General features: G+C 41.4%; 1 protein-coding gene across 1 annotated transcript; it reads left to right on the top strand.

Annotated features, from left to right (window-relative positions):
• The first annotated feature begins 167 nt into the window (after nt 1–167).
• ccdc71 (coiled-coil domain containing 71) lies at nt 168–22,025 on the top strand. Its single transcript, XM_044023949.1, has 5 exons — nt 168–231; nt 2,328–2,458; nt 3,822–5,059; nt 5,436–5,547; nt 18,345–22,025. The coding sequence occupies exon 5, from the start codon at nt 18,355–18,357 to the stop codon at nt 19,429–19,431; it is 1,077 nt and encodes a 358-aa protein (XP_043879884.1). The 5' UTR covers nt 168–231; nt 2,328–2,458; nt 3,822–5,059; nt 5,436–5,547; nt 18,345–18,354; the 3' UTR covers nt 19,432–22,025.

Raw genomic sequence — 22,025 nt, 5'->3', positions numbered from 1 at the left:
TAGCGGGACTCCACCACCAGTGTCCTGCAGCAAAACTCTTCTGGACACTTAAACGATACGCGATGTTTGTTTAACACCAGGAAAACGGAGGCAGGTTTTTAGCAGAACTATCTGAGTAACCGAAGTAAAACAGAAGACGTGTGTAGTACAGGACACAACTGCGTATAAACACATTCGTTTCCTGTGTCTGTCTACGTACTACTGACTGCTGCTGCCCTCAGGTGGTGGGAGGTATGACGCACATCCCTCCCACCCATGCTCCAAACACGTGTTAACATGAAAACAATTGGCATAAACAGTGAACACTATTATATTCATATATGAATATTCTAGAAATACATTTTTAAATATGTTTAAAAAGCTGTACTTTCAAATACAATTATTTATTCATTCATTAATTCATTTATTTTGCAACTAATTTAATTTATTAGCAGCTCTTCATCCCTCAGCTGCTTCAAACGTCTGTCATGTGTCAACATTATGTGACAGAACTGATTGCACAGTGCAGCACCATACTGAATGCAGTGGATGTGAATAATCTTCATTGTCTCCTTATTACACTGCTTTACACCCATGTACAAAGATTTGAGCATATTATGTATAATATTAGTTTCTCAAAATTGTATTACATTTTAAATATAGAAACTATAGATGGCTCCATACCCCAATTTTGTGTCTGATACTGATATCACAACCATAAATATCTGCCATTTCCGATATCAATCTGATGCTGCTTTTTGTATTAGAACCAGGGATAATCCCTCAACTAATGTTCTCAGAGTTATCCCATTTCTAGTGTAGCTGTTATGCTTACACCATCCCTCCATCAGGTGTGATGTAAAACACTGTGTCACCATTGTGTGAACTCCTTCGACAATGGTTTGAATGTAAGTAACAGACCCAGTATGTATAATATCAAAGGTCTTTTGCTACAAGTCTCTCCATTCACTTGCTCTACAAAACCTTTCTGACCTCCTCCATGTGCACCGTCCCTCCTGGAATCTGCAGTCTGCTGACCTCAGTCTCCTCTCTATCCTTCACACCTGCAGGCAAAACTTTGGGAGCGGGGCTTTCAGTGTTGCTGTTCCAACCCTCTGGAACTCACTCCCTCTGGCTATTTGCCAGGCACCAACTCTGGAGTATTTTAAATTAATGTTGAAGCAATACTTATTCCTGCAGGTTTTTGCCGCCTGATTGTTTTTATGTTTTGTTTTGGTTTGTCTTTTTTCTATTTACTGTTCCTTGTACAGCAACCTTGGGTTTACTGAAAGGCGCTTTGGAAATCTAAGAGGAGAATATAGATTTATTGGCCATGTATGTGTAGGTGGCGCTGTATCTCTCTATAAACTAGTGCATATTCCTGTTGACCTTTTCGTCACAGAAAAACAAACAGTGAACGGGACAGACGCTTGCGCGTGCCTCAGAGGACTTGTGGTGTATTGCACCGTCACTACTCGCCTCAGCACAACACGGTATAGGTTGCATCTCCACTACAAAAAAGTACCTACTCAACTCAACACATCCATTATTACAAGCCTGTACGTCTACTTGCCTTAAGTCAGCACATATCGCGACATATCGAATCCAACCTCCACACACGCATCAAATCTGAATCAAATCAATCAAAAAACAATATTTTGCCAATATTTCAGAGATCCAACCGCCACCACCCCCCCCACCCCCCCCAAAATCCCCCAAATCATGTTCCCAGGGGAGTTCATGTCTCATTAAGGGGGGCTGAGACCACCTGGCTCCCCCGTAGTTCGCACCATGCCTTTGTTGAGATGTTAAATTCTGAATGTTTAAATAATAATTGGGTGTGTTCTAAATTAAATTTAAAAGTAGCTACTCATTCCCAGCTTTTTAACACACAGCTGATGGACGTTTTAGCGACAAGTCATTAAGATGCAGTGTGAGTTTCATTAATCAGCCCCAGGGAGGTTCATTCATCTGTTTTGAATCTTGTTTATTGAATCAAGGACACTGCTTCTGATTTTATTTCATACTGGCTGACAGTGTGTGGACATATCAGGTCGTCAGGGAAAACAGACTAATCAACCAGGTGATGTCTTGGCAGCAGCAACATTGCTGCATCAGCTAGTTGCTTATCTCCATGGCAACCATCTCACACGCTGTTTGTTCACTTGTTGCAGGTGTTGGGAGAAACAGAGAAATTATCTTCTCATCAGTATGACCTTAAGATAAACAACATTTACTGTTAGTTACTGCAGGGCTACAGATGGAGAATGAAGACTTGGGTTAGTCTGTGTCGTCCAAAAAAAAAGACATTCACTCTTGTCTCTGACTCCTGTTCCTGTTTTGTCTAGATGGGGGAGACTGTGACTCTGAATGTGGGCGGTTGTGTGTACAGCACGTCTCTGTCCACGCTGCAGTGTTATCCAGACTCCATGTTGGAAGCCATGTTCAGAGGACTTTCCTACTGTGAAAAATACACATGGTAACTATTTCATCAGTTTGGATGGCCTGTTATTTTGTTGTGGGCTAACAGCTATTGGCTGTATATAAAAATGGATGCTGTCGCTTGGTCTGGAAAGTGACACCAATTCAGAGCTGCCTTGAAGCAACTCTTAAATGTCCAACAGGGCCACATTAGTTGACCCCATTCATTCATTCACACATTCATTCATCATATACTGCTTTATGTTCCACATGAAGTTCACGGAGAGCTGGAGCCAATCCCATTTGACTTAGGGCAAAAGGCAGAGTATACCCTACACAGGTCACTAGTCCATCACAGGGCCAACATACAGTAATGAACAAACATTAATTCTGGAACTTGGATACAAATCTGTGACCTTATTGCTGTGAGGCAGCAATGCTAGCCATTACCGCGCTGTGTGTCTCTCATTGAGAAATCATCAGATCTATTGATTGAGTCTCGTCATGATTAACTGCAACTTTTGATTATTTTTATAATCAATTTATCTTTTGATTTTCTATTATTATTATTAGTTGTTTTGTCCAAAAATATCAGGAAAAGTTTAAATATGTTGATCAGTTTTCCCCAAACCTTGAAATGATGATGTTCTAATTTCAAAATGAAATCAGAAAATATTCACATTCAAGAAGCTGAAAATCATTATCAAAATAGTTTTAGATTAATGTAGTAATAAATAAATAATAAATTGTTGCAGCTCTAATCGACACAATTTATTTTAATTTATTTTTACATCTTCAGTAGTAACTCATTGTCTGTGTCAGTGCATTGATCTTTAGCTATAGAATAATACAAACCTTACTATACAAGACAGGATTTAATCAAATTCAAATCTGCTGTTTCAGCTACATCCTCAACTTTCTTTGGATGTCAGAGCTGACGCTTCCATGCAACTTCAAAGAGTAGGAGGTCTTGACTGACCTGACTTCTATTAGATCAAGCCCCTGATCCAGTGCCTGGGGGACACTAAACCAGTGCTACCTTACTCCACTTATAAGGAGGTAGTGGAGCTGACCAGCACCAGGAAGATGTCGAAGCGCTCCCACCCTGTTGCAGTAATTTATCAACACAAAGTTGGTGCACACTATTCCTAACACTACCTGGGTAGTTTTAAAGTGTGAGTTCTTATCTGGATCCTGAATACATGCAATTAGTTGATGATCCTGATGTCCTCTGAGGGTGGAGTCCACAGTTGGCCACACCGTATTTCCAGTTCTCCATAGAGCTGGATTTTCAATTGTCATGTGTGGTTGATTTCCATTTCTCATATCTGGTTGACCCTCATTTGACTTATCTTTGTCATTTGTCATATCACTTCCAATTTCAATCATCACACCCGGTTGAATTGTGTTTTCACCTGTAGGAGGCTGCTGAATCATGAGCTCAGGCTGCTTGTCTTCTACCATCCCATGAGGTGTTCCAACAGGTTTTGCAGGAAGCCTGGCGTCCTTAGGGTCATCCTGAGGCTGGGAGGCCAAAGAGTTTGTTGGATAGCAAGCATGTATCCTCCACTGCTGAATTTGTATTGAGTTGCTGTCTTCTTGGAATTTCATACACAAATCTCTCCTCAGGGTAGGCTAGATAGGTGACTTGTCCTCAGACCACGAGTGTTAATCAAAGATTTGAGAGTGACTTGGCCTGCAGACTTTGAGTTTGTCCAGTTCAGATTCTTTGGATTTGGATAGGTCACTACAAGGGAGTAGGAGATAGCGTTTGGGTGGGACCACCTCTACTGATATACTACACCTTATACCCATGTAGGTCTCCCATCCTTTCTAGAACTCTGTACAGTTGACTCCCACTTATGAGTTTTTGTTTATTTCACAACCTCAGGTTCCTCACTAACCCTCTATCACCTTCCTCTAGCGTTGACTCTCGGTTTTTATGGTTTTGACAGAGCGGTGTTTGTTCCAATCAGCAAACTTTTGTGAATTCCTAGTGGCAATCTGATAACTCTCCTTGAGGAGTGCTTTCAGATTCTTCACATATTCGGAGTGAAATTTAGGTGTGCCATAAGTAGACAGAACGCAATGTCCATTGGTAGCCAAACAGGAACTAATATGGGCTAAAGCCAGTGACGTTGTCCTTGGTGCACTTACAAGCAAGTTACTTTTCTATTAGTCTTTTAAGGTTTTTCAACATGCCTAAAAGTGTTCGAATAAGCCGCTCTATTGGGTTTCCTCTCAAAATCCCTACCCTGATCACTTAACAACTGTTCCTGACACCCATAGCTGGTCCCAAAGAGTTTCAACAACAGTTGTAGCCTTCTGATCTGAATTGGTATGGCAACTGTTTACTTGGTAAAATGATCTGTTATAACCAAGTTGTGTCTGTTGGGCTCTAGTGGTAAGTAATACATTCATACCAGATCCATTGGACAAGTTGTCTGAATATTCACAAGAGGTGCTCATTTTTCTGCCTGTCTTTTCCTTCTAATGTCTGCATGACTTGATTTTTCTCTCTCCATCCACAGCCACTTTGGCCAATAAAATTGTGACCTGACCAAGTCCAAGGTTCTTTCAAACCCATATGCCCCACATCTGCATGTATGCATGTGAGAATGATGGGCCTGAAAGAATTAGGGGCAACGGCAACAAACTGGTAAGTTGCATCTTCTCCAACTAAAATTTAAAGGTTTTTTTTGCATACATACTAAATTTTATATGATATGCAGTTGGCTAGTTGATTTACTAGCTGCTTGCTGAGGAGCTTCAACTACAAACACAAAAATAGACATAAACCACGCCCCATCGTGACGTCATAACATGGTCATTTTTTTCATTGTCAGAGACTATAATTGTTTACATTTTTTTATACATCAACCGTGTTTTACCTCCATTACAACGCGTGGATTTTGTTTCGTTAATATAGCAGTTGGTGAAACCAACGATTATTTTTGAGTCACTTGTGCCCGTTCCCCACCCCCACCCCTCGGCGGAGTTAACAGAAACCGCCCCCTCTCCTCTCTCCCCGGCAGCCTCCGCCTCTCTTCCCTGGTCTGTCTTTCACACCGCCGTTGTTGCAGCCATTTTACCGTGGACTGTCGGCACAGAGACGAGTGGAGGATGCGGAGACAGCAGCATTAAAAGGTAATTTCGCTGTTTTGTGACCAGGCTCATTCGTGTTGCTAACCTAACATGTCGGACGATGTAAATGTGTCGGCTAATGCCTGAGGAGCTGAGGGTCAGGCCGGCCGAAGGGGCCATGGGAGCTTCAACAACTAGCCGCGCACACAGAGGAAAGATTGCTGGGGAGAGTGTTTGGCGTGCAAAGCGTGTCGCTGGCAGTTCACAAGTCTGTGTGAATAATGGCGACATCTTTTGTCATACCTATGAAAGTTGTAAGTGATCCTATGTGTTGTGATGGCATGAATGTATCATTGGTTACAGTTTGATAGCACTGATGTCAACATTCTCTTAATTAAACTTAGTCACATTGACTGATCGTAAGGGGGGCGCTCGTGAGCCACATAGGTTAGCGCACGGTCTGTATCTCACCCCTCATTGGCTAGTAAGGCTTTTGCTAGCATATCCTTTTGGCATAAACCAGGTGATCTTAGATTTGATTTCTTTGTTGTCATTTAATTTTTGTTGTTTTGTTAGTCTTTCAAATGGTCCTGAAGAAACCATTTTCACGTAAATGTCCAACTCTTTTAGTACTTATGGCTTCGTAATTTGGAGTTTCTGGATATTTCTGCATTGTGAGTTGTAATATTTTTCTGAAATGAAGCAAGCTATTATATTCAAGGGTTTACATTGAAACTTTTCTACATTAATGGACGTCTATTACATTTAAGCCATTGTCAAATTTATAAATACTAGGGGTGTCACGATCTTGATTGCAAATCGAATATCGATCAAAACAACAGAACAATCACAACCTCTGAAAGCAAAGGTGGAATCTACTCTTTAACCACGCCTCCAGTGTGACATCCTTTAGATATGCCAGAGGGGAAAAATACAGTGTTGTGGTTGTGCACACACCTCTTTCCACTAATCTGAAGGTACTGCCAACTAATGGCGTGTTTACATTGGCTCTACTCGCCTCGGCATGGCACGGTTTAGGTTGCATCTCCACTACAAAAAAGTGCCTAATCAATGTGGGCGGTGTCATCACTGTATGGCTGCGTGAAACTGCAGTGACTTAATTTTACACGCGACACAGAAACACACACAAGCAAAGGGGAATAGGGACTTTGTTTTCAACTGAATCAAATCACTAGAATCTGTTACTTCAGTCCAGTGACACTGGATCACACTGAAATACAGCGGCAGGGTCTGTGATGCAGCTTGCTGGTCGCGATCAGCAGTGCTGTTTCTAAATACACCAGACTCCTGGTAGTTGTTGGAGATTAACCCACGTTTTTAGGATTGTTAAGTAGTTTTGGCTTGATTTCTGTGTTGGATGTCTCTTGCTGTGACGGCACTCTGACAGATCAGTGGCCGGCAGTCTGGTGATGTCACTCATAGTACCTACTCAGCGTGCTTGGAACCTTGCCAGAGCAGGTACTAAAAGTACCTGGTACCAGGTACTGTGCTAGTGGAAACGCTACTTAACCATGCCATGATGAGTTGAGCCAGTGGAAACACATCATAATAGTAATTATGGCAGCTGCTGACTGAACTCGAACCCCCTCCCGCTTCTCTGAAATCCCTGGTGTGGAAATATTTTGTGTTTCTCGTGAATTTAGTCAACAACATTTGCAATGTCGACAAGAAAACCTTTAAGCTATGTTGTAAGCGTGCCATCTCCGCATGCATCATAAGGATGTAGACGTAACTACGAAAGCAACCCCTTAAACACAGGCAACTCTTCCGTTCTCAGATAACGTTAAATCGCTAACTAGCTTGTATTTAGCGGTGGAAAACCCTGGATTTAAACATTCAATTAGTGTACTGGAACCACACTATAAAATGCCAAGCAGGTCGCATCTTACTACAAATATGTAATATAATGTATGATAATGTTATTGGAGGTAAGTACAGATTTAGTGACCGTAACAACAGATGGCTTGACCTTCAGAGCAACACAGAGCTACATGACTCTCTACGCTTTACAATTGACTGATTATTGTTACATTCAGGTTGTTATTCAGGTTGGAATTATTTAAATTTGACAAAGTCTCAGTGTGGTACATTGCAAACAAATGATGGACTGTTTATCACACATACACATGACACCAGTCAAGACAGTCAAAATGGAAATTAAATGAGTTATCATGACATAAATTCAATGGTCCTAGACTAAAAAAAGGTCTAAAAATGGCAGACTCATCTGCGCTAAATGAGAGAAAAAAAGATTGAGAATCAAGTCGAATTGTGACCTTGAAATCAAATCGAATCAAGGATTTGGAGAACAATACTCATTAAGTAGGGGTGGGAATCACAGTGTACCTGATACGATACCACTATTATCATGATATAATGATTCTGTGATAATCAATATATTGCCAGACAACCCTATAGCGATACGCCATTATTTCTGTCTAACTGAAGAAAACAAAACATTAGGGCTGTAAAGTCCCAGTCGACTGGTCGATATGAGTTTATGAGTCGATACGTTCTGATCCGACTCAAATTCTGATTGGACGACTTTTTGCTGTGTTAATTTTATACAGTCTATGGTTAGTTTGATTTAATCTGGAGGAATGTACCAAGTGCTAATGGGGGTGTTTTCAGAGCACCCCTGTTTCACAGGTAACAGTGTGTCTTCAGAGAACACCCCCCCTGTTTTCAGTATTTTCAGTACAAACATGGTATATCATATAAAATTGCTAAGCTAACTTGTCTGCGCTATGTTGCTCCGTCCGTTGATTCGTTTTATAACTGCAGGCCCACCCGCCCGCAACAACGGCAGCAGTCTATTTGTGTCTCAGTCACGAAGCAGAGCTATGTCCCCCCAGGGCTTCAGTCGACCAAGAATTTCTTTGGTTGATTACAGCCCTACAAAACACCTGTGAAAAGTAGAGAAGCACTGAAAATTAGGTGACCGAAACATATCGGTCGATATGTTTCAACTGAAAAAATGACTGAAACAGGACGTTGTGATGACACATGCAAAAACTGTGGCCAGCACACGCCTGTCTATTCCCGCTTTCAGTCTGTCCAAGATCAGTTTGGATCACCAATAAAACGTTTCCAATAAGATGTGAGTACACGGTGGAACAGCACCTATTAAATCCTGCAAAGTGTCTTTGCGCAAAAGCAAAACTTGGCTGAATGCAGCGCAGATTATGAATTCCTCACTACATATACTCGGATACCCTGCACTTCATCACAACTGTACTTGGTCCTCGTCCGAAAAATCATTACTTGGATGTGGGGATAAAGCAGCGAGTAGAGAAATTATCCAGGCTGCGTTGGATACTGGGAGCCCACTTGGAGAAGCGCACAACAAAGTGCACACGATGGTCTCGTATCACCTCGGTCATTTGGAAGTCTGGACACAAGTTGTGCAACAGACCTTTTGTTGCCTACGGGAAAGAAAACATTGTTGTGCTTTCCAATAGCCGGTTTTACCTCTTTTTGTTATGTATCTGCATTTCCTCTATTATCTTATATGCTGGCTAGCTTGCAAAATGATTAGCCATTGTGGCTTCTATACATTGGTAGTACTTAATAAGTACTTACATTACACTACTCGTTGCTAATGCTAAAGTCATGTTAGCGCAACACTTACATGTCCAGTGACAACAACAACAACGCTATCTTTAGCTGGTAGACTCCAGAGCTGAATGTTCATCACAAAGCCAGATGTCGTCCAATTGTTTCTCTCCAGATCCTTGTAAACTTTCAGTGACTCTCTGGAGTATGGTACCCATGTTGTCCGGCCTAGCAGTAGTGATATCGACATATGGTCCAGTGAGTAAGAATTAGTAAATTAGACAAAAATTAGTAGATTAATCAATTACCAAATGAATTGGCTACTATTAACTATTTTGATAAAGATTAATTGGTTTGAGTATTTTCTTAGTATTTTAAAACAAGCTCTCTGATTTTCTGCTACCTATGTGAATATTTTCTGGTCTATTTGCTCCATATAACAAATAAATCAATAAAACTGTGGACAAACTGGCTGCAACTGGCGATAATTTTGAAATACGTAAAAAAAAATTCTAGCACAGTACAAGCAAGAAGGTTGCTGGTTCGTGTCCCGGTCTGGACTTTTCTCTGTGGAGTTTGCATGTTGCCTGTGTGTGAGTGGTAGGGCTGTCAACGAATATTCTAAATTCAAATGTATATTGGAAACGGAGATTCAATTGTGAAAATTAATATTCGACTGTTGGGGAAAAAACATTGGTGGCTGCTTTGCGAGTGGGCACACTATATGACAGGTCAGGGACAGGGCATAGGAGTCGCACATGCATAGTGTGAAGCAGCAGAAAGAAATCCAAATGGCAGAAAGCTCAGAGCCCAACTCGGCAGCAGAGAGAGTGGTTTGGACTCCAAGCAACTTCAAAAGCCCCGTTTGGAAATCCAAAAATCCAAATGAACTCCAACAAGAACAGCCACGGCTCGACTCATATTTTTCACCGCCCGCCACAAGCTCTTTGTCTGCAGCACGGCAAGAGGCATGCACCAAGAAACTTTCTTCATTCATAATGAACATTGCGCATAGAGAGAGGAGGGGCGAGCGAGAGCGCTACGGTCTTAAAAGTGTTAAGGTATAAGTCATTTACTTGTTTTGTAATGTGTAGGTATGTTAAAACTGAAATAAAAATACCTATACAAGTAGTTATGTCTCCTTGTATTAGTTTGTCCACCTGTTATTGACATAATGCGAGGGAGGGAATATTCAAATGTCATTTTGGAGCAATTTGACAGCCCTAGTGAGTCGGTTTTCTCCCACATGTCCAAAAACATGCAGAGGTTAATTGGACCTGGCATTGTGCAATGCAGTCTTCTGTCAGCCGAAATTGTTCCACCCAACTGTGATCTACTGTTCTTCTTTGACACTAAAGTATCTATGGTGCCAGTTTCTGTTTAGCTTTAGGCCATTTTACAAGCTTCCTCCTTCAGTCGACTGCACTGCTTTCACTTGCAAGTCACCAGATGTGTGATGTTAGTGCAATTTATTAATAAAGGGTAACTTGGCCCCCTCTTCTGAAGCTAACTCTGCCAAATGCCTGATTGTGAAAAATGCCAAGAAGTGGACTGAGAGCTGACTGGGGGAGGGAGAGTAAGGAACAGAACAGGGAGTGTGCTCTGGTAGTGAAATCTGACACCGAGTTGCAGCTGTGTGAGATGCTCAGTGAGACAAGCCTCAACCGCTCTCAGCGCTTCAAGTGGTGGAATCTGGGACAACGTGCTTTGTGCCAGAGTGTGATGAAAGCCACCAGTGAAGCAAGAATGGACTAAGAAAGCCAATGGCAAAATTTGAATGCAGCAGCTGTTTGCTGTTTGACCAAAGAGGCTGTAGGTTTTTGTATAATTTCAATGCCTTACACTAAATTGTGAAGATTTGCTCCTGAGTCAGCAAATAACATTGCTATGTCCATAGACACTGGTTTTCACCTGAAAAAAGAAAGTTATCAACAGTGCTGCTAGTGTTGAGTAGCAGTACTGTTCCATCAATCCAGTAGAGAGGGCTGGATTAAACACTCCCAGAATGGGAATTCCCAGACAACAGGAGGGAGCTCTGGTAGTAATTTAGAGATGGAGGTTGTTTTCACACCTAATAGTCTGCTATAGTAAAAAAAAAAAGTCACTTCCGGAAGAAAGCATGAAAATTTGTATCAAGGGGTTTTCGAGTATGCTGAATCTGATTTTAAGCAGATCCACACTGGTAAAGGGATCCCCCTCAAAATCGGGAAATCCAAGATGGCCATAACTTTGGTTCTATAGACCCTTTTGAGAGCTACGTCACAAATGTGCGCACACAGTTTGGGGTCAGAAAACACACGCGTACCATTAACTTGTACAGCAGTCTAGCAGAAATGATGCCTACTTGTAGCATAGTTGGCTGTGAAAATAGAACCAGCAATGGTGTCAAGTTCTTAATAAGCCCTATAGGATCTCATCCCTTTCAAAAAATAGACATTGTCTGTGGCTCCAAGCATTAAAAAGAGAAGACTGAGGTGATGCTACTGCAGTCAAAGAGGCTAGCGTTTGTAATGCTCACTTCATTTCATGTAAGTTATCATTTATCAGCCCTTTCTGTTGGATTACGATGTAAAGCCTGGATTTCACAGAAATGTCTGTGTCAATGCACTGTTGTTTATGATAATCTTGTGGTCTTGGACATAGCTAGCTGACAAGTAAACATGGTGTGCTAAAACGTTCCTTGTAAGACTTGTATGCGCATGGACTTTCTCGTGTGTACGGGCTAGGTTTATCTATAACGTAAGGTTATAGGTTTTCGGGGTCAAGGAATGCAAAGATACTGCCACCATTGTTTAGCTAACTGCCATATCTTACCATAACTTTGGTTCTATTTGAAGTAGAACCATGGTTTTTGTGGCAAACTATATGTTTTCGGGGTTAAACATTGTAATGAATGAAACAGCTTAAAATACTGTAAATTGCACCCAAAGCATGATCCAAGATGACCGCCAATTAGAATAACAATTTCAAAACAATGATTTATTTTTCTGTCCTCAGTACATGTTGACAAAGTTGTTGCAACCATAAGATTTCGAAAATATGTGAGTGTGAATGATTCATCTAATATTTTGTCGGTATGATGATATCAAATACATATACCAGTAACTGCAAGAAATGGACAAAACGTCTTTGTTTTCATGATGTTACAATACAAGAAACTTAAAAGTTGTTTGAGTCCATCCAAGTTCTGCACAAGTGTTCTTTTGTTGTAGGATGATGCAAGCACTTCAGTCAATGTCCCATGGTGTACACTGTCCACCACAAAAGCAAAGCTCCCTCCCTTATTTAGACTTGCACCTCCAAGGTGCTGTCACTGCTGCAGCCGCCTTTGCGAAAATCACTTGGTTTGTACAGGTCCCCAAACAGAATCTCTATTGGCGCATTTCCACCGCCTCTACTCGCCTCGCCTTGCCACGGCACGACACGACACGGCACGGCACAATTAGGTTGCATCTCCACTACAAAAAGTACCTACTTAACGTGGGCGGAGTCATCACTGCACGGCTGAGTGAAACTGGTGACTTGTTTATGCGGTGACTTCTGAGTGAAATTGTGGTGACTTGTTTTATGCGGTGACACACACACACACACGAGTGACTAGGGACTTTACATCACACTTCTGTAGTTGTTGGAGATCAACCCACGTTTTTAGGATTGTTAAGTAGTTTTAATTTATCTACAATTCGGTAGTACAGCCTCCTACTCCACAGACTGCAGCGGTCTGTGGCTCGGGATAAGCGGCACTGTCCCTAAATACACCACACCACTTTAAAAGACTCCTGTTAAATATAGAAGTTTCCCTGGTAGTTGTTGGAGATCAACCCACGTTTTTAGGATTGTTAAGTAGTTTTAAGTGATCTACAGTTCGGCACTGTTCGGCTTGATTTCTGTCCACACGTCTCCGGAGTACAGCCTCCTACTCCACAGACTACAGCGGTCTGTGGCTCGCGATAAGCGGCACTGTCCCTAAATACACCACACCACTTGAAAAGACTCCTGTTAAATATAGAAGTTTCCCTGGTAGTTGTTGGAGATCAACCCACGTTTTTAGGATTGTTAAGTAGTTTTAAGTGATCTACAGTTCGGCACTGTTCGGCTTGATTTCTGTCCACACGTCTCCGGAGTACAGCCTCCTACTCCACAGACTACAGCGGTCTGTGGCTCACGATAAGCGGCACTGTCCCTAAATACACCACACCACTTTAAAAGACTCCTGTTAAATATAGAAGTTTCCCTGGTAGTTGTTGGAGATTAACGCACGTTGTTAGGATTATTAAGTAGTTTTAAGTGATCTACAGTTCGGCACTGTTTGGCTTGATTTCTGTGTGGGACGTCTCCTCCTGTGACGGGACTCTGGCCAGTCAGTGGCCGGCAGGCTGCAATCTACAGTCAGACAGTGGCTCTCCACCAGCAGTAAATAAAGCTAGATGAACGGGGCTCTAGAGTGTGACCAATTTGTTTGCATATGTGCCCAAAAATGCAACAAAAATTATTTGGTCATACTGGTGCACCTACTAACATCAGAGTTTGTCATATCATCAATGTTTGGCGACAGTATTGACACTAACCGTCACAAATGATTCTTGTCTTTTTTCCCCCTACATCGCACCTCGGGGTGGGTGGTGGTGACTGACAATATACTCTCTACAGTAGACCACACTACACCACAGAATGGTAATATTCATTATATTTTTCAAAATGAGTTTTGTGGATATGGTCTAAGTTGGCCAAAGATAGGACAACTTAGACCTTAGGCGTGATTCTAACATGAACAAAGATTTTGCTACTAAACCTAACTTAACAAGCAGTTTTGCGGCAGCAAAAAATATGTTTGTGGTCACACTGAAGCTGTGAGGGTCTAAAATGCAAATAAAAACTTGAAGGCACTGGCTACTTCTGATGCAGTTTTGACATACATTATTTGGTCAGCTGTTTACTTTTACTCAGACACCTTTCACGAAGACATCGGCTATATAATCACAGTAATAAATGCCCCATGACAATTCATGTCATGGGGCATTATCATAATATTGCATGAAACCCACAGTGCATGAAATGTTTGATAGAGATAAGGATGAGCCGATCCAACAGAACATATTACGGGTTTAACAGTACGTGTATTTGTCCTGTAACATAGCTTTATGGGTGTCATGGTTCCATGCACGCAGTCCTACTGGCATGGTTAATCTGTCTCTGTATCTGTAGACATTGTAATTTATACTTCATCAATAAGTTTGTCCATTTGATTCATACCTTCCTCCGAGTTTTTTGGTTTGTATCTCTGCTAGCATTACAGTGCCAGATACAGGCCTGGTATATCTACTACAGCATTTAGCAATAGGGATGTCCCGATACAACTTTTTCTTCCGATATGATACTGATATTGCAGCCTTGAGTATTGGCCGATACCGATATTGATCCTATACGATATGGGCACAAATCATACATACCTTTATTACTTATTTTGTAGTGTGGAAAGTTAGAAAAGGCTTGATAAAGTGATATAACTCAAAGAGGGAACAATAGTCTGCAACAGTAGGTATGAGAAAAACTGACTCATTTATTATTAACCAATGGGTTACATAAATTTTAACCTTCAACATAAGAGTATTGTACAAATGAATAAAATAAATAAAAAATAAAAGACCCTGAAAAATAACCTCAATAAATCCAATAAAATCAAATTATACTTGGCATAATGTAGCGAGGCTCGAGGTCCTCAATTAAGCTTTTAAACCCGACAATACTCCACAATACCACCGATGGACTGGTCATCACAATAAATTGGGCGGTCTTTTCTGTTATAGCCAATGCCTTTTTGCCGTCCCGTGGGAGTTTGTCACGCTTTGGAAATGTTTCAGCCATCGTTGGTTGTTTGAGGGAGCCAGAGGTTTGTTGTTTCTTCGCCTCAGTGGTCTTGCGAAAATCCTCATGCTGGTTTTTTGTGATGCTGCTTCAAATGCGTAATGAGGTTGGTTGTATTAAACTTCCCCGGCTCTGTACCACCACGGGAAACTTGTGCAACACAAATTTTGCACTCAGCTGCAACTTCTTTTTCCAACATCACTTCTCCTTGCTTCTATGTTAGCAGTAGCACACATGCTGTTGTTGTGATCTTGTGGGCTCTGCATGCATCCAACACACAGAGCCCACGTGATCACAACGGACACTGCTGGATAGAAGTGCTGGTGCGGAATGGAATGCTTATATCGGAGCGCTTATATCAGAGATTTTAGATGCAGTCCGATATAGTCCGATACTCGTTTTTGGCTGATATCAGGACACCCCTATTTAGCAGACCTTTGGGGGGGTTTGTCTGTATGAAAACATTTCTTGAAATGATACCGTGTTTACAGAAAACTTGAAGAACCAAATAGAAGAAGATCTTGTTGTGCTGCATGATTTGCTTATTTTAATTTGACATACCAGTTTTTTTCATTTCGTTTCACAATGTTATGGACACTTTTACAATATCTGTGAATTTGAAATGTCCAAATGTTTTTTTCTACCATGTTTTCATTTGAAAAAAGTGTTTTCAATAGTGCTGGTTAGTATATTGGTTCATACCGAAAACTGGAATTTATATTTTTTTATGATATGAATTGTTTGGATACCACAAACAAACAGAACGGAACATTGTTTGAAGGGGGGCCCCTTCACTCCTAAACCACGCAAGCAGAAGACGTAACAGTGGGCACTTTACGCCACCAACTTCGCAGAAAACATGTATTAGTGTACCCATAGCATTTGCAGTTACACACACCCATACTCAGTTGCGCTGCTCCTCTCTCGACCACTTGCTCAATACGAGTAGTGCAATTGTAAATTTCTCTTGAGATATCCCCATGTCTTGTTTTCCCACAGATGATATCAGGTAACCATTTGTGGCTTCCTTCTTTCACATCTCCTTACAAGATCCTGCAGGACACCCCAAGTGTGAAACATCATCTTTGGGGGAACATCAGTCCCTGCTACAGAGACAGAACATGCCAGGAGGTGACATGATCAAAGACCCCTTTTGATCACGTCTGAGTGATGCTCCTGGACTCCTGTGAGTCAGGAATAAATGTTTGGCTATACTCAGTATTCTGGGTCTTTTCTGTACAACACTGCCCGGGTGCAGGACTGACCTTTCTTTGCAAAGAAATAAAAACTTGTCAGCTGGCAGCAGTCTATATTACATTATTCACCAACAAGCAACAAAGAATTTCCACAACATCAGACACACACAGTCAACTGTGCTTCTCCCTCGCTGGAGCACTTCTTCTTTCAGAACCGTATCAGAAGTAATCTGTGCCTACTCTAAACTATGGCTGTTGCACTAATGGCAAAAATGAAATATCATTGTATTAATAAGACTATAACAGAGGAAGGCAATACCGCACACACATCACATCACCTTGTATTAAGACTGGTTCAGAAAGAAACACTGGCCAATGCAGAAGTGGCTAAGCAGCTACAGTGTCCCACCAGTGTGTGTGACAAGCTTGTGTACTGCAATAATGTATTGTGTACCTTCCTCTTTGACTAGCATAGAGCTGTGTCTACTACTGTTTTCTACCAAAACTTGGTAACTGCGTAGCAGTTAGCTTAGGTACAACGGCTAGTCAGCTGCTGTTCTTTCCCGTCAAGTTGTTTTTTTTGTGAATACTAAACTTTACATAGAAAGTTGAGTACGTTTTGTGGGCGTTTTCTGGTGATGGCAGTCAAAGTGTTGCTGTGTGAAGCTGTTTCACTCAACTCAAGCTGTGCTTCTCCTTTCCTGCTCAGTCGTGATGTAAAGTTACAATGCTCAGCACACTGAAACTAGTGCAGAAATGTTGTAGCTTATTTTGGGATTCGTACGTGTGAGAAGATGGATTGGGAATCTCAACTGATGAGGAATGTGAACACGATTGTTGGCAATCACATCTGAGAAAACACTGAAACAGCCATTTTTCTACCACTGTTTTGCTCAAAGCTCTTAAATTATAGCTCTATTTTCAATGTCTGCTGAGGATAGACCACTAGACCTATGCTGAGAAAGCACAGGACAACTCAAAAATGGCACTTACAGATTGTCAATGATATTCTAATTACTAAATTATGTGCCCGGCATGGTGGTGCAGTGGTTAGTAGTGGTGGTTAGCACTGTTGCCTCACAGCAAGAAGGTGCTGGGTTCAATTCCTGGTCTGGGACCTTTCTGTGTGGAGTTTGCATGTTCTCCCCATGTCTGCGTGGGTTTCCCCCGGGCTCTCTGGTTTCCTCCCACCATCAAAAATCATGTTAGAATGTTAGTTACGTTCGGTCAGGTTTGTTGTAACTATACTTCTTGGCAATAAATCTTTTAGTGTTGGAAAGCCTGTTTCTGTTACTTCCCCTTCAAATGGTGCAACATTTGTAAGTAAAATGCATCTATGGGATGAGCAGCAGAGATGAGTATGTGGGTTGTGCCCATGAAAAACTTGCTAAATCTTCTCTGCCAATGCCAAAAGGCTTATTCTGCCATTGACAATTCATTTTCCTCACTGGAAAAACAAGTAATTATGGGAGGCAATCTCAATTTAGAGTGATATAGTGATAACACTCTGCAACCGGTGGTAATCCTATATCTCCACAGTCTGGGACCGAACTCTATCCTTCAAGATGACAGCGCTCGTTCCCACAGAGCAGGGTTTATCAGAGGCTACCTCCAGAATTTGGGAGTGGAGAGGACAGAATGGCCTGCCTACAGTCCTGACCCCTCCCCAAGGGGATCAGCTTGGGCGTGCTGTTTGTGCCAGAGTGACCAACTCAACCACATTGGCAGAGTTGCGACAAATGCTAGTTGAAGAATGGGATGCCATACCATAGCAGTATGTGACCAAGCTGGTGACCAACTTGAGGGGAAGGTGCAAGGCTGTTGTGGCTGTGTATGGTTCTTCCACATGCTAATGAGGCCCCTGCTTTTTAAATAACTAAATGGTTAAATTGCCAATATGTCTTGTTTCTTCACACTTCAATCATTCAATCCAGTAAACGATACCAAGCGTCATTGGCAGAGAAGATGCATTTTCCTTAAAAATGTGGCACCATTTAAAAGGGAAAAAAAAACAGGCTTTCCTACCGTATATGATTTATAGCCAAAAAGCATTGTTACAACAAAAAATAATGGACCTTACTTAAGTTTAGATCTGTGCTGCATAACTTTATTATGTTTACTTGCAAGTTTTACAAGTAATTTATGACAAATTATTGAATGGTAAGTGATATTAGTTCCTTAGCATTGTCTAGTTTAACCAAATTGTTTATTTTTATTTTACAGGAATACAAACATGGCTGACGCGGTGCAAGATACCGTGGTTGGCCGGCCATTGGCATTCACCAATGAAGAGAGGAGGGCTGTTCACTCTTGGTCTCGAATCTCATCAGCAGGGCACAGTGTCCTTCTAGATGCTCTGAAGATCCTCAGTCCGATGTCACGTGATCTCTCGAGCACTGAGGAGCTAGTCACCTTCATGCAGGAGCTGAATGAAGAGGGCCACAAGCCCACTGTGCTGCGCAGCAAGGATGTGTATGGCTACCGCTCCTGTACAAGCCAACCTATGACTGAAGACATGCTAAAGCCATCCAACAAACATGTTAGACCCTCTGCCAAAAGGAGAGGAAGAAGAGGCCTAACCAAGAAGAGAGAGGTACACCCATCCTGGAGCTGCTCTGAGAAGAGCAATCCCAGAATCCAAGGCGTCCGCCCTCTAGAGCTGCTGGTAGATCATCGCACCATTGCCTGCAGCAGGACCACCATTCGGACTCCAGACAAGTTGCATGCACTGCAGGTGCAGCCTTGTCTCCGATTGACCAATATTGAAGGCCTGTCAGGCTGCCACACAGCAAGACTGCAGATCCACACGACCTGGGACTCGTCCTCTGAAGCACCCCCTGTTGCCTTTTCAAAGCAACATTACCCTCCAACGCTTTCAGGAATACCTTTACAGCCTTCTCAGAATGGTGTTGGGGTGCCCACCAAAGCTGTGGCCTTGTTCAGCCAGAAGAGCCTGTCCTGCCCCAACCGACCGGACGGTGCCCTCATTGGAGATTCTGCACCAGTCTTCTATGCTAACGGTCGGGTGTTTCCACAGACTCATACAGAGCTGACCAGCAACGGCTGGAGGAGCAATGGCTTCCACCAAGACAGTCGGGGGCCTAAAGAACTGAACAGCATGCCTCGGCAGAGAAGAAGCTGGAAGGACAAGAAGGGCTTTAGATGGAAAGTGATAAAAGTGGATTACTCTCGATCAGTAGCCGAGGCCCGCAGAAAGGCACAGAAGATCTTACAGGTCAATCTTTCTCCGGTGATTCAGATCCAACCTCTCAATCATCTGCTGAGAGACTTCAGATACCAGAATAACTGACTAGTTCTCCCCAAACCCCACACACATTGTGTTTGTAGCAGATGTTAGTGTTTTACATCCAGTAGCCTCTACCTGGCTGAGCCTAAGTGTTCATAGCAGACATCATACATGGCAAGGTTTTGTGTCGACTGTGAAAATGTTCAAGCTACACAATACTAAAGCCAACTATCTCTCTGCCAGCTAGCCAATGCTGGTGATTAATTCATAGACCTACAAGTGATCCAAGATCATTTATGCAGTTATGAATAATTTGAAGTATAACACTGTTGTCCCAAAGTATTTTTACTTGAACAGGTGAAACAGTGCTGTCAGTCAGTGGTGCCCTATGTTTGACTGCAAGGGAGGAAATTAAATTAGTGGCAGAATAGCACATTTCCCATTTCATGCCCAGATAACAGGTGGATTTGCAGGCAGGTTTGAAAGGTCTTCAGACAAAGCAGATCAGGTGGTTGGTTGGTTCTGGCAAAATAAAACTTGAAAAGAGGAAAAAGAAAATTGTTTCCCTTTTTTTTTTTTTTTCTTGTATTTGTTTCCACTAAAAATCAGGAAGGTTCTGGAAGTGAGTGCAGCAGGGAATTGAACTTAAGGCACAAAGTGCTTCAGAAATTGTTCCTTTTGGTTTAGTTTATCCATACAATGAGAAAATATAAATAGTATGTTTGACTATTGTGAACATTTGAAGTTTCACAGAGACAAAGCATGAATCCCATTATAGAAAATAGTGAGTATAGGGAAAGGGAATCTAGCGCTGTGAACACACTTAGAATAATATTTAATATCTTGGGCTACATCTAAACTATTTCATTTCCATTAAAAAGAAATGCAGAAATTCTGCTCAATAAAATTAAGACGTTTGAAATTATTGCTTGCTTCATTTAATTTGAAAACTCTTGGGCTACATTTTAGTCTGGACGGGCAGACCTTTACACTGGTACACACCTGCCCAATTTTACCTGAATCATCATGTGATGTTTTCAGGTTGTGCTGTTATGGATGCAGATTACTTCTGATTACTTGTCTGGACACAGATGATTTTTATCTGAAAACAAATGAAAATGTAATATTATGGATGTAGCCTTAATTGTGAACACAGGAATTCCTGTTTTAATCTCAAAGAGCTCTTGTATTTTCTCATTGGTAACCTTGGATTTTAGAAAATCCCTTTATTTTTTTTATTCACAATTATTATTTCTTTTATTTGGAATTATGTATTTTCCCTCAAATTATTATATTCCATAATTTGGCCTTGGTCCACTTTCACAGGTTTATGATGTTTTACAGACACTAACAGAAACTATTCAAAGTGTGCACTGAGCCTGAGAAAGTATCAGCTGGTGGTGTTTTGCTGCTCAAGATTTATGTTTGCTTGAAAACTTTCTGCACATTAATGGGAACCAACCATCAGTGTCCTGATGTATTTTTTGTTTTGTTTTTGTTTTAAAAATATTTATGGCGAGTCAGTGGTCTGTTAAATTTGTAATTGCAGCTTATGAAAGTTTTATCTCCCATCAGAGCTTTGCTCTGTTGATGGTGAGAATTTTCCAAAATCTAAGTTTTAGTTAGAATTCCTCAGCAGTAATCAGACTGTTGACTCTCCTTAAAACAAAAAAAGCACTTTGAGAGTGTGCAGTGTCACAGTGTTTCACTGACACTTGTTCCAGGTCATGGAAGTCTTTGGTATTTTTATTTCCAGCATGTAAAAAATATTTGAGATCTCTAAAATTTGGTTTGACTTTCTTTGAACCCACACTGGTTTTTGCTTCTGGTGCTAACTTTGCAATGTTGGTGCTGAATGAAATGGCTCAAGAATGTCTGTTTTTCCCCTACGGGTCCTGATTGGAGCATCTCGAGCAATGACTTCCTGTGAAGTATTTTTTTAGAGGAACTGATGGCACTGTTGCCCCTGCAGGTTGGGATGAGCATGCCAAATCTGCCTCGTGTGCTTTCCAAAGGGTTTCTACTGTGAGGAACTACTCAAATCCATTTATCTGTGAGAAACTTTGCTTATTTGTTTAGCAAATCCATGCTCCACAAAGTAGATAAGTTATTGAGCATTAACTATTTTATGGGGGCTCAGAAATGTTAGTTTCACAAGAAATGTAGACTTGATTCACTTGCTAATTATTCGCTGGAGCTTTTACGGATCATAAGCTAATTTAAACCGGATAAAAGCTCCAGGTAAGAATTGATTATGTTCGGTTTAAATTACTAAACCAACATCAACTCAGTAAAGGTATGATCAAAAAGATTTTGGGAAAAAGAATGAAAATTAAAGCTGGTTTTAATGGTTTGCAGTCTGTCCTGGGCCAATTGGTACAAATAAATAATTAATTTGTTTTGGAAATCACAAAACTGTTCCTCTCTTGAAGCTGACACCATGTCAGTTTTGGGTGGTTGGCTAAACAAATAGGTTTACTTTCTGAAAGAGACTCTTTTCCTTGCACCCCTTTTGTCTGTTGGCAGTCATGTTCATGCCCACCAACAATTCCCTTTTGTAGATCTTTCTGTTAGTCTTGTTTGTGCAACACTTGTATTATATTGTATTTCCTACATGATCTTTCAAAAATTTTGTTCAATAAAAAGTAAAAAAATTA

Source organism: Solea senegalensis, linkage group LG4 (assembly GCF_019176455.1).
Source record: "Solea senegalensis isolate Sse05_10M linkage group LG4, IFAPA_SoseM_1, whole genome shotgun sequence".
NCBI classification, from domain to species: Eukaryota; Metazoa; Chordata; class Actinopteri; order Pleuronectiformes; family Soleidae; genus Solea; species Solea senegalensis.
This window is presented reverse-complemented; position numbering and strand designations above follow the sequence as displayed.